General features: G+C 35.6%; 1 protein-coding gene across 1 annotated transcript in view; it reads left to right on the forward strand.

Annotated features, from left to right (window-relative positions):
• The window catches only part of LOC150103145 (lysine--tRNA ligase-like), a 199,946-nt gene that overhangs the window by 98,695 nt on the left and 87,605 nt on the right, over nucleotides 1-13,646 (forward strand). Inside the window, exon 9 of the mRNA XM_090398349.1 lies at nucleotides 185-358. Coding sequence (XP_090254475.1) covers nucleotides 185-358 — 174 coding nt within the window. The remainder of the gene's footprint in view (nucleotides 1-184; nucleotides 359-13,646) is intronic.

The following is a 13,646-nucleotide window of genomic DNA, read 5'->3' on the forward strand; positions in this document are numbered from 1 at the left end:
TGCTATCAATTTATTAATATATCATAAACAGATCACTGTGTATATATATATATATATATATATATATATATATGCATCTTTGATGTAAGGTAACTCTCCACTGGTGATCCTGTAAGATTTGTCTTGATAATCACCTGTTTTTACTTTGAAAACAGTTGTATAAAATATTTGTATTTATTATTAGGTATGGTAAAAAGTATCACAGGTTCCTATAAGATCGTGTTTCATCCTGATGGACCTGAAGGAGAAGGTGTGAAAATAGATTTTACTCCACCTTTCCAAAGGGTACGAATGTTACCAGATCTTGAGCAGGCTTTAGGTGAGAAGCTTCCCAATCCACAACAACTAGGAACTCCAGGTATTAATGTTTTGTGAATTGTATATGCATATATGCTGTGTTTATATGTATATAAACTGTTCTAGTAGAAGCCATACTTTTACATAAGAGAAATTGAAATTTCTAGTGACAAGCTTCAAGATAATCTTCAATAAATGCCCTGAACATTGATCTCTACACCATCCTAGTCACCTTCAATGCTTCCAAACAGAGTTTTGTTTTGTTTTTCCAAAAAAGACTTTAGTTTTTCTCCTTTTTGATAATAAACAGCCTAGACCAGATCACTCTTCTCCTATTGACTTTTACTTCTAGCATATTCTGGCATCATCACATCACTTCTATAGCATCCTTAGCTTCCAGAAAACTTGGCATCCTCTTTTGCTCAAGATGTTACTTTTCATGTGTTCAATTACTTTTTCTGTACAAATCTTAAATTTGCCTATCCTTGCGCCACTGCTTTCACATTTGGGTTGTGTCTCTAAGGATTCTTGATGCTGTTCAGAAAGAAGTTCTGTTGATTGACAGCTCCTTTCTCATGGACTGTCTTCAGCTGCTGTCTTGTGGACAGTCAGGTTTTAGCATTCATTATGTTCCCCATTTTTGTTAATCTTACAGCTACATGAGCAACAGCTGTTGATGAACGGTCTTACAACTGAACTACTGACATTCACTGAACATAACCATATATTCCTAGCCAGTGGCGGCTCGTCCATAAGGGCTGCAGCCTCTCCAGTATAAAATGAAAGTTCCTGTTTTATTATCACCGTTCTTAAATTTTTATATATTTATCTAAAAAAACTGTTATTTTCTTGTTTGCAACACAGTACTGCTCGATAGTATTTTAGATAATTAATTTTGTATCAATAGTTCATCATCATCAAATTCCTGCCATGTATCCTCAAGGAATGTACAGGATATGATAGTACTACATGAAAAAAATTACATCGTTACTAACTTCCTATCTACAATTTTCCTCCAAATCAGTCTGTTACTTGTCAAGACTCCAACATTATCAGATCTTATATTTCTATCGTCTAAGGCACTTTGTACCGTATCAATCCACCTATTATCTTGGTCTTCCTCTGGGTTGTTTTGCAGAGAACACTGTTTTGCTAATCTTTCTTCGCCCATTCTGTTTAAGTGACCATACCACCTCTTCTAAAGGGTTCCTGGATGCTGACAATGTCAAGTTCTTTCCTAATATCCTCGTTTTTAATATGATATTGCCATTGATGCTATCTGTTCACGCCTATAATCTTTCTCAGGACTCTCATATCTGTGGTCTCTAGTCTTTGGTCAAGTGTTTTACTTCTGACCCAGCTCTCAGATCCATAAGTTAAAACTGGTTTGAACACTGTCTTGTATACAGCTAATTTAGTGTTCCGACTAATTTCTCTCATATGAATTTATTCAATTGGCTTCCTACAATACCAGCTTTGCTGATTCTGTTGTCTATTTCTATATTTAATTTACCATCTTCACTAAAAATCGTGCCTAAGTAGCTGAAATGTTTTACTTGTTCCACAGGGTCTCCATTCACAACACAGTTAACATTTTCAATGATTCTGCCTATTTTCATTGTCTTTGTCTTTTTATTGCTGACCTTCACACCATATCTATTACAACAGTTATTCAATTTAGTCAGAGAATCTTGCAGACTTGTAGCAGATTTATTTAGAAGTATAACATCATCCGCATAAAGCAAAGAGCTGACATTATCTCCAATTTTGATATCATGTTTAATACCACTTTCCTTCATAATGTGATCCATATAGATAATGAATAACAGAGGGGATAATGTACATCCTTGTCTCACACCATATTTAACATTAAACCATCTTCCTGTACTTCCTTCAATTCTAACTGCTAACTTGCAACTCAAATAAAGACTAAGTAATGCTTGATATAATGCCCCATTGACACCATATAACTGTAGCATATTGAATAGCTTCTCTCTTGGCACCTTGTCATATGCCTTTTCCAAATCGACAAAACTTAAATACAGATCTTTGTTATATTCCAATGCTTTCTCGACTATTTGTTGTTAAGTGAAGATCTGATCCTGACAGCCTCTATTTGGCCTGAATCTAACTTGTTCTTCACCCAGCTTTTTTACCACAATTCTTGTCAACCATTTCTCAAGTATACTTGCATAGATCTTGCCAGGAACACTCAGTAGGGAAATATCTCTGTAATTCTCACATTCAGTTTTATTTCCCTTTTTATATATATGTGTCAATAGTTGTATTTTGGAATAGTCAATGTGCTGTGTGGGCTAGGGCTAGTATCAGTACTGGCTAGTATACTCAATGCTGGAGCTACATTCAGTGCAGATCACACTAAACCACTATCTGGGGATAATGTAGTGGGGATAATGCGTGATTTACATACAGTTTGGGGTGGTAGCATTGCAGCCCAAGATATGTTGCTACTACACATGCACAAACAACACAAATGAATGTTGTTGTCGTTATTATAGGTAAATATTGTGCATTTACTAGCATTTAATATATATCTTTGTAGAAATGAATGAAGAAAAGAATTCTATTAAATATTTGTAAAATATAAAATTTTCATGCCTGGAACTGCAGGTAAAACTCGAATTTAAAGCCTGAAGGATCATGATGTTGGGGCATCTTACACCTAGGAGTTTACTGGGATTATTTTGAAGAAAAAAGAAATAACCTTCCTTCAATCAATCAGCAAGAGTATTTTCCTTCGGCAAAAAGGGCAAGATTTTCGAAACAGGATAATGATACATCAGCGAAAGAAGTGTACAATTATATTGCATGCCAAGCAAAAGAGCAATTTTGCTTCACAAAACACTTGTCTGCAGCAAAATTGTTCTCTCCTTGTATTTTTCAAAATAATGCAAATCAGTTCCCAATTACTGAACTACAAGAAACTGTGGATGCATATCCAACTTTAGATAAAGAGCAACTAAATACAGAATTACATGTTTTTTATGAATGACCAAAATTTAAACACTTCTCAGGACACAAAAATTTTCAATCCATATTGATTTTTTTTTTTTTTTAATACTCTTATTACTACAGTCCCACCACTACAAATTCTTATGGGCCGTCACTGTTCCCAGCCATCTTTCATTCCATATATTTCAGCTCTATGGAATAGCCTTTCTCCATGAAATATTTCCTAAAGACACAGTCTTCAGTTCTTTAAGAAGAAGAAGAATATCAACAGATTACTTTGCTCTTGATCCCAGCCGACATATAGCATATGTCGGCCTTGCCTGTTGTGTGTGTGTGTGTGTGTGAGTGATATTGAAATTGCAAGCCTCTTTTTGGACTAATATTGGGAATTTCAAGGAATGATGACAAAGCTGGAATATAAAAGAAAAAAGATGAGAAAAGAGAATTTGGGAACGTGTGGTAATGAGGGGTACTACATTGGTTAAGCATCATGGTGTTATTGTTAATGGACAGAAAAAGGGACCATTCAAACTCTGAGATACAGCTCAATTTGCTTGCTATCTGTGATATCTCCAGTGGCTGCTATATTGTTTACTCATAATAATTATACAGAATTGAATTCCCTTAAATAAGTTAAAAACATAATGGAAGTTGTAAAGATTTGCTTTCATTTACAAAGCATGTGTGGTTTAAGTAAATATCATGGGAGGATTGGACATTAGTTCAATAGTTCATTTTTCAACTTTCTTTATAGGCTGTACAGAGGTCTCTCCTTCCAGTTATTAGTTTAGATTCTTAATCTCTGCAACACTCTCCATTGTTATTTATGATCTATATAGACTACATATTGATTAGAAATAACAGTGGTAATAAATATTAAGCTTATTAAGTTATGCAGATTTATCTTAATTAAATCTACTTCTTGGGAAAAGTTGATGGAAGAAGTGAAAAAAGTGGAAAGAATATGTAGAGGATTTGTACGAAAAATATTAATATTGAAGGAGAACTTGAATGGAGAGAATTTGTTGAGGAATCTATAAAAAGTGAAGGAATATGGGGGAATGACACAGCTGCCACAGGAAAAGCTCCTAGAGCTTATGGAGTATCAGAGGAATTATGGATAGCATTTGGGGATGAAGTAATTAATATATTGATTGAAATTTGTCAACAGATTTTTAAGAAAATAAACTGGCCTAGAGACTGGAAAACATCAGTAATCATACCAGTTCCAAAAAAAAAAAAAAGTCAAGTCCCAAACTATGAGAATTACATAATTGCTTTAAAAGGCTGGAACTAGATACCAGATACTGAACATGAGATGGATTATGGAAGGAACAAGAGAATATCAAACAAAAGTATTCATCTGTTTTGTTGCATATAAAAAAGCTTTTGATTCTATTGATCATAACAGACTGTGGAATGTGATAAGAGCAATGGCAATGCCCGAGCATCTAATTCTCTTAATTAGAGAACTGTATGAAAACCAACAAGCTTCAGTGAAAACAGTCTCTGGAGAAACAGTTGTTGGAAGTTTTTCCATTTGGTTATACTATAAATTAAAGATACCAATAAATATATACTTGGTTTAATCCTTTATCCAAGTATAAGCAAACAAAGTTTGCACCTGAAGTATTTTCAGGACTGAGGCTACTCGTATATAGAAGCTAATGACTTCACATCACTTGCCTTAGTATCCCATAATGCAAAGCACATATCTTTGTGGACATGTATAATGCTATGCATTATGAGAAGAGTGGGGGGAGAGTCACTACCTAGACCGGTTTCGACCTTTATTGAGGTCTCATCAGTGGGAGCCAGATCCAGAGGTGGTACTAAGATTGAAGTAATGTTTTCTCAAGGGCTTGTCACTGAATCTCCAAGGTTTGGTTCCTGTTCCCAAACTCTTTCGTTTTTTCTTGAATAATGTTTGTGTGCTTTAGTTTACAGTTCACATCTGAGAGCTGCTCAACTTTATTTGCTTTAAAACTTTCTTACATGTTCTTCTTTTCAATATGAAATTCAATTTTATCCTGCTCAAGACTAAATGATGATCACTTCCAATTTCAAATCCTCTGTACACTCTAGTGTCCTGCACCAGTGAGAAAACATCACTATCAACAATAACATAGTCAATGAGACTTTTCTTATTCCTTGCCTCTTCTCTCCATGTCAATTTGTGCACATTTTTATGTTGGAACATGGTGTTAGTAATAACCAGTCCATGTCCTGAACATAAATCCAACAGGTATTTACCATTATTATTAGCTTTGCTCTTTTCTCCAAATTTTCCCAAAACATTTTTGTATATCTGACAATCATTTCCTACTCTGCTATTTAGATCCCCCAACAAGGACCAATTTTTCATTGTGTCAGTTTTGTGGCAGTTGCTTTTTCTAAAACATCAAAAAATGCCTCTGCTTCTACCTTAGTAGAACCTTCTGTGGGACCATAGGCACAAATAAGTCTCATTGTCCAGTTTCCCCATTCTCGTATTTGCTCACATCACTCTACTTGATATTGCCTGCTTATTCAAGAAGATTAGCCTTGTATTTAGTGTTGAATACTATGGCTACTCCATCTTTTCCTTGATTGTCATTGCCTGAATATAACATTTTGTATTTATTGCTCAGAAAGATCTCACCAGTTTTTGTCTCAGCCACCCCTATTATGTTGATCTGGTACTTATCCAATTCCACAGCTAGCTCCCTTTCTTTCATTCAGACTTCTTATGTTGACAGTATTGATCTTGAACTCTGGTGATATTGAGTTGGGGTATGTTTTAGGATTTGTTCCAGTAGCTGACTTTTTGCTGTTCACCCTGGTTTCCTGGCAAAAACAACAGGAGCCTTATTTAACCAGGTGATGCCCCAGCCGGCATGAAATTCTGTCATGTTGTACCGTTATTTTGTATTATGGTTTAAGCCAATAAGAATACAATTTGGTCACCTAAATCCCAAATTGCCAGCCCATCCTCATTTGCTCCGTATCCATGTAGATACTTAACAGGGTGCACCACAAGAAGGTGAGATTGGACATTAGGTCAGAAGCTCTGGTTGCTTCTCTGCATTCCTATTAGGCTATGTGGTGGTCTCCTCTCCTCTCAGTTATACAGCTTTGTTCCTTAAGCACCCCAAGCTCTGCTAACAAGGAACTAAAATGTCCATTATTATGCTTGACATGTCATCATGTGACACATGTGACTCACATTATTATTAATGTGATACATTTCAGAAACAATTGCTGTTTAGAAGTGCTCAGATTTTTTTTTTTGTTTATTCTCTAGTATGTTCATCTTCCTGATGAAGGTGTTAGTAGAGAGTGAAACATGTTATTGTCCTTGTAGTTTAGTTTCGGTATGTTTAGTATCTCAGGAATGCTAATTAAGGTATTGGAGAAGAAAATTTGTATGAAAGGCACAATTCAGGAATGGGTAGATAGGAATCTGTGAGAGCAGTAGCAGCACAGTTCTTGCCTTACATTATTAACTTTCTATAGTATGACAAATGCCTGTTGAGTTCGCTACATCATGATATTACTACACAGAACACTATTATGTAAATTGGAGCATATGAGATTGAATAAGAAGTTAGTCACTTGGATAAGAGAGTAGCTAATGGATAGACATCAAAAAATAATATTTAGTGGAATAGAATAAAACCAAAGGCATGTGACAGTAGTATTTCACAGTACTATGTTGGATTGATGCTATTTAATTGGTTCATTAATGATACCAGAATGATTTGAATTTCTAAACTAGGAAGGGCAATTATTACTAAAGGTGATGTAGATATCTTGAAGGATAATTGAAATAGATTCACAGTTTGGGAAAAGTATAATATTTCCAAGTAATGCTGCCAAATCTAATGTTACGCGTTTTGGGATGAAAAGATTTTAATCTGTGTACTGTAGTGATGGAGCTGCACTTCATAAAATTGACGAGTAGAGATTTGGGAATGACGATAGCAAACAGGGAGTTGAAGTTCAGAGGGCATATTGTAAAAAATGGTCAGAACTCACTGGATTACTTGGTTCTTGACAAATTACACTGATAAGCAGATAAGAAGAGTATTATTTTGGGAATGAGGAAGTGGTGAGGATCCAGAGGGGGGGGGTGAACATAGGTCTGTGGTATGCTCCATATTAGGATAGATTGAAGTTTTGGGGTTGCAAAGTCTAGAAAAGAGGAGATATGAAAGAAATATGTAAGTTATTAAGCAGATTTTATAAGATAGATCTAGAAGAAATTTTTTAGTACATGACAGAGAGAGAGAGAGAACAAGGTATGACCTCTGGAAATTGTGTGAGTGTGTGTTAGCATGTATGTTGGAATTTTTGCTTAAGTTGTGAAGAATGGATTAGTAGAGTTGTCTCAGTGAATGAGTTCAAAGAGAAGTATGATAGGTGTACTAATAATGGTTAGTGTGGACTATCTGCTATGAGTCTTTGTACTCCATGGAAGATGCTTAAGTAATAATCATAATAATAATGTTTATAATCCATAAAGTCTTATTAATTTAATTAATGTTTCTCACTAATTAAATTAATGAGAAACACATTTTCTTTTAATGAATGACTTGCAAGAGGCATTAAAATGCCACTCTTGCATACAGATGACTGTCTTGCTGGACAAAATTATTCAGCAAGAGAGAGAGAGAGAGAAAGCATGTGCAAATGCTTGGGATTAATCTATGGCATTTCTTTTAAACAGCATTTTAAAATTAATATAATTACAGCTATTATAGCCTGTTTTTGTTTAGGAGTGTCCCTTATTTTAATACATTGGCTAACATTACTCAAAAAAGGGGTATATATATATATTTTTAGGGCATTATGGGTGAGTATAGAATATAGCAATATGGCAGAATAAAAGAGGTGGAAAAAATTTTGTACATACCTTGTTTTTGGTTCTATGAACGGGGGAGGGGGGGGGCCTTCCCCCCAACGTTTATTCCAAGATCTTGCTAAAGGTTGTTTATAAACGGGGGAGTTAAGAGAGGAAGGGGGAGAAACATGGGGGTGCATTTTGATTCGGGAAATAAGATTGGAAACCTGGGTTACTATTAATAATATATATATAAATATATATATTATTTTGTTTAGGGCCGCATTTTTTGTGCGGGGAGGGGGGGTGAACGAAGGGGAAGAATATCCTTATGTGGAAACTGGGACAGGGTAAACCCGTGTCCTAGTTTTTCCCGCGTCAAAACGCATCCCCCCCCTCCGTTTATAACAACTTTCAGCAAGATCTTGGAATTGGAAGGCATCATAGAACCAAAAACAAGGTATGTACGAAATTTTTTCCACCTCTTTTATTCTGCCATATTGCCTTCTATTACTCACTCATAATGCCCTAAAAAAAAAAATATATATATATATATATATATACCCCCTTTTTTGAGTAATGTTAGCCAATGTATTAAAATAAGGGACACTCCTAAACAAAAACAGGCTATAATAGCCATAATTATATTAATAGTGTTTAAGAGGAGTAACATGGGAATTTTCCCAGAAACTGTACTTAGCATTTTAAAATTTTAAATGCAAAGTATGTGATTTTATTTTTTTTAATTGTGTTGATCTTTGCACTTCATCATCATATTCCTGACATGTACCTTCAAAGGGTGTACAGGATATGATAGTACTTCATGAAAAATTTACATCGTTGCTAACTTCCTATCTAATTTTCCCCCAAATCAATCTGTTACCTGTCAACCCCAACATTATCAGATCTTATATTTCTATTTTAAGGCATTTTTAACTGTATTAATCCACCTATAACTTGGTCTTCCTCTGGGTCTTTTTCCTGCCAACCTGGCAGAGAACACTTGTTTTAGTAATCTTTCCTCTCCCATTCTGTTTAAGTGACCATACCACCTGAGTTTAGCTCTGCTAACACATTCCTGGATACTAACAATGTCAAGTTATTTCCTGGTATCCACATTTTTAATATGATATTACTATTGATGCCATCTGTTCACTCTCTTAATCTTTCTCAGCACTCTAATATCTGTGGTCTGTCTCTAGTCTCTAGTCAAGTGTTTTATTTCTAACCCAGCTCTCAGATCCATAAGTTAAAATTCATTTGAACACTGTCTTGTATATAGCTAATTTAGTGTTCTGACTAATTTCTCTTTTATTCCATATAAAGTTATTCAGTTGACCTCCTACCATACCATTTTGTTGATTCTGTTCTATTTCCATATTTAATTTACATCTTCACTAATAATCATGTCCTAAGTAGTTTAAGTGTTTTACTTGTTCTATGGGTTCTCCATTCACAATGCAGTTGATATTTCAATGCTTCTGTCTGTTTTCATTGTCTTGTTATTGCTGACTTTCATACCATATCTATTATAAGAGTTATTCAATTTAGTCAGAGAATCTTGCTGACTTATAGCAGATTTATTTAGAAGTATAACGTCATCTGCATAAAGTAAAGAGCTGAGATTAACATCTCCAATTTTAATATCAGTTTAAAACCACTTTCCTTCATCATGTGATCCATATAGACAATGACCACATGGTTAGCCTAGTGGCTTTGCACTTAGCAACCACATGCCTGGGGAAGGAGTGTTAAGCATGGTTTTTTCCACCAGTTTATCTGGATTTTTTCATCCTGCAAGCAAGCAAACTGGACCAGTGAACACACACAGGGTAGAGTCATAGGATATAGTACGGCACGGAAGGCAACGGGAAACCACCTTGCTCGTAGGCCTTTCCATAGATGTGCTGTATATAGCTGTCCCTAAACAGCCGAAAGGCTATAACCACAACAACAACATAGATAATGAATAACAGAGGGGAGGGGGATAATGTACATCTGACACTAGATTTAACATTAAACCATCTTTCTGTACTTCAATTCTAACTACTGATTTACAACTCAGATAAAGACTAAGTATTGCTTGATATAATGTCCCATTGACACCATACAACTGTAACATTTTTAAATAGCTTTTCTCTTGGCACCTTGTCATATGCCTTTTCCAGATCTACAAAGCTTAAATGCAGATCTTTGTTATATTCCCATGATTTCTCAACTATTTGTCGTAAAGTGAAAATCTGATCCTGAGACCTCTATTTGGCCTGAATCCAGCATATTCTTCACCAAGCTTCCCCTTCAACAATCCTTCTCAACTGTTTCTCAAGTATACTTGTATAAATCTTACCAGAAACACTCAATAGGGAAATGTCTCTGTAATTCTCCTTCAGTTTTATTCCCCTTTTTATATATGGGTACTATGAGAGCTTACTCCAATCATCTGGAAATCGTCCCTCTGTGTAGGCCTTCTGAATTATGCAGTGCAGCCACTGTAAGACTTCTATACCTCCACACTCGAGCATTTCTGGTCGAATATCATCTACTCCAGCTGCCTTTTCACATTTCAGTCATCTGATGGCTTTTTCCTACTTCAAAAAGTCATCATCATCAAATTCCTGCCATGTACCCTCAAGGGGTGTACAGGATGTGACAGTACTACATGAAAAAATTACATCATTACTAACTTCCTATCTACAATTTTCCTCCAAATCAGTCTGTCACTTGTCAAGACTCCAACATTATCAGATCTTATATTTCTATCGTCTAAGGCACTTTGTACCGTATCAATCCACCTATATCTTGGTCTTCCTCTGGGTCGTTTTCCTGCTAACCTGGCAGAGAACACTTGTTTTGCTAATCTTTCCTCTCCCATTCTATTTAAATGACCATACCACCTGAGATTAGCTCTGCTAACGCATTCCTGGATGCTGACAATGTCAAGTTCTTTCCTAATATCCTCATTTTTAATATGATATTGCCATTGATGCCATCTGTTCATGCCTCGAATCTTTCTCAGGACTCTCATATCTGCGGTTTCTAGTCTTTGGTCAAGTGTTTTACTTCTGACCCAGCTCTCAGATCCATAAGTTAAAACTGGTTTGAACACTGTCTTGTATACAGCTAATTTAGTGTTCCGACTAATTTCTCTCTTACTCCATATGAATTTATTCATTTGACTTCCTACCATACCAGCTTTGTTGATTCTGTTGTCTATTTCCATATTTAATTTACCATCTTCACTAAAAATCGTGCCTAATTAGCTGAAATGTTTTACTTGTTCCACAGGTTCTCCATTCACAACACAGTTGACATTTTCAATGATTCTGCCTATTTTCATTGTCTTTGTCTTTTTATTGCTGACCTTCATACCATATCTATTACAACAGCTATTCAATTTAGTCAGAGAATCTTGCAGACTTGTAGCGGATTTATTTAGAAGTATAACATCATCCGCATAAAGCAAAGAGCTGACATTAACATTTCCAATTTTGATATCAGGTTTAATACCACTTTCCTTCATAATGTGATCCATATAGATAACGAATAACAGAGGGGATAATGTACATCTTGTCTCACACCAGATTTAACATTAAACCATCTTCCTGTACTTCCTTCAATTCTAACTGCTGACTTACAACTCAAATAAAGACTAAGTATTGCTTGATATAATGCCCCATTGACACCATATAACTGCAGCATATTGAATAGCTTCTCTCTTGGCACCTTGTCATATGCCTTTTCCAAATCGACAAAACTTAAATACAGATCTTTGTTATATTCCCAGGCTTTCTCGACTATTTATCGTAAAGTGAAGATCTGATCCTGACAACCTCTATTTGGCCTGAATCCAAATTGTTCTTCACCAAGCTTTTCTTCCACAATTCTTCTCAACCGTTTTTCAAGTATACTTGCACAGATCTTGCCAGGAACACTCAGTAGGGAAATACCTCTGTAATTCTCACATTCAGTTTTATTTCCCTTTTTATATATGGGTACTATGAGAGCTCTACTCCAATCATCGGGAATTCGTCCCTCTGTCCAGGCTATCTGAACTATGCAGTGCAGCCACTGTAAGACTTTTATACTACCATACTTCAGCATTTCTGGTCGAATATCATCTACTCCTGCTGCCTTTCCACATTTCAAGCCTTTGATGGCTTTTTCTACTTCAAGTATGGATATGTATTCCTGACTGCATGCCTGGTCAGTGTTTTTTTTCGCTGTGCTGTCATCACTGCTTGTTTCATTTAGCAGTTTTTCAAAGTAATTACTCCATACTTCAAGGATATCTTTTTCTCCTGTTTTCATGTCACCTTTATCATCTCTAACTTCTTTTACGGCACTCTTTCCTCCATTCCTAAGCTTCTTCAACAACCTCCAGAATATTTTGCCACTTTCTTGATATTTATTTTCTATATTCTTGCCAAAATCCTCCCATGACTTTTGTTTAGCTAGTTTTACACACTGTTTAGCTTTCTTACATTTGTCTCTGTATTCTGTAAGAGTAAAAGCTGACTTATTTCCAGGAACTTTTGATATGCTTTCTTCTTTTCCTTCACTGCTTCTTTAACTTCCTGTGTCCACCAGGGAGTTCTGATTTTTTTATCCTTGCACACAACCTCACCACATGCCTCTCTGGCAGAATCAATCAGTGTTTTCTTCAGAGTTTGCCACTGAATCTCCAAGGCTTGATTCTTGTTCTCAAACTCTTTCATTTTCTTTTCAATAATCTTTCTGTATTTTAGTCTACAGTTCACATCTGAGAGCTGCTCAACTTTTATTTGCTTTAAAACTTTCTTACATGTTATTCTTTTCAATATGAAATTCAATTTTATCCTGCTCAAGACTAAATAGTGATCACTTTCAATTTCAAATCCTCTGTACACGCTGGTGTCCTGCACCAGGGAGAAAACATCAGTATCAACAATAACATAGTCAATGAGACTTTTCTTATTCCTAGCCTCTTCTCTCCATGTGAATTTGTGCACATTTTTATGTTGGAACATGGTGTTAGTAATAACCAGTCCATGTCCTGAGCAGAAATCCAACAGCTATTTGCCATTATTATTAGATTTGCTCTTTTCACCAAATTTTCCCAAAATATTTTTGTATGTCTCACAATCATTTCCTACTCTGCTATTTAGATCACCAACAAGGACCAACTTTTCCTTTTTCAGTGTGTCAGTTGCTTTTTCTAAAGCGTCAAAAAATTCCTCCACTTCTACCTTAGTAGAACCTTCTGTGGGACCATAGGCACAAATAAGTCTCATTGTCCAGTTCCCCATTCTCATATTCGCCCACATTACCTCTACTTGAGACTGACTGCCATTCAAGAAGATTAGCCTCGTATTTTGTGTTGAATACTATGGCTACTCCTTCTTTTCCTTGATTGTCATTGCCTGAATATAACATTTTGTATTTATTACTCAGAAAGATCTCACCAGTTTTGGTCTTGGATACATATTCCTGTTTGCATGCCTGGTCAGTGTTTTTTCCTGCTGTGCTGTCACTGATTTTTTCGTTTAGCAGTTTTTTGAAGTAATTATTCCTATAT

This window comes from Typopeltis vanoorti, chromosome 9 (genome assembly GCF_054136105.1).
Source record: "Typopeltis vanoorti isolate ZY-2024b chromosome 9, IOZ_Tvanoo_1.0, whole genome shotgun sequence".
NCBI classification, from domain to species: Eukaryota; Metazoa; Arthropoda; class Arachnida; order Uropygi; family Thelyphonidae; genus Typopeltis; species Typopeltis vanoorti.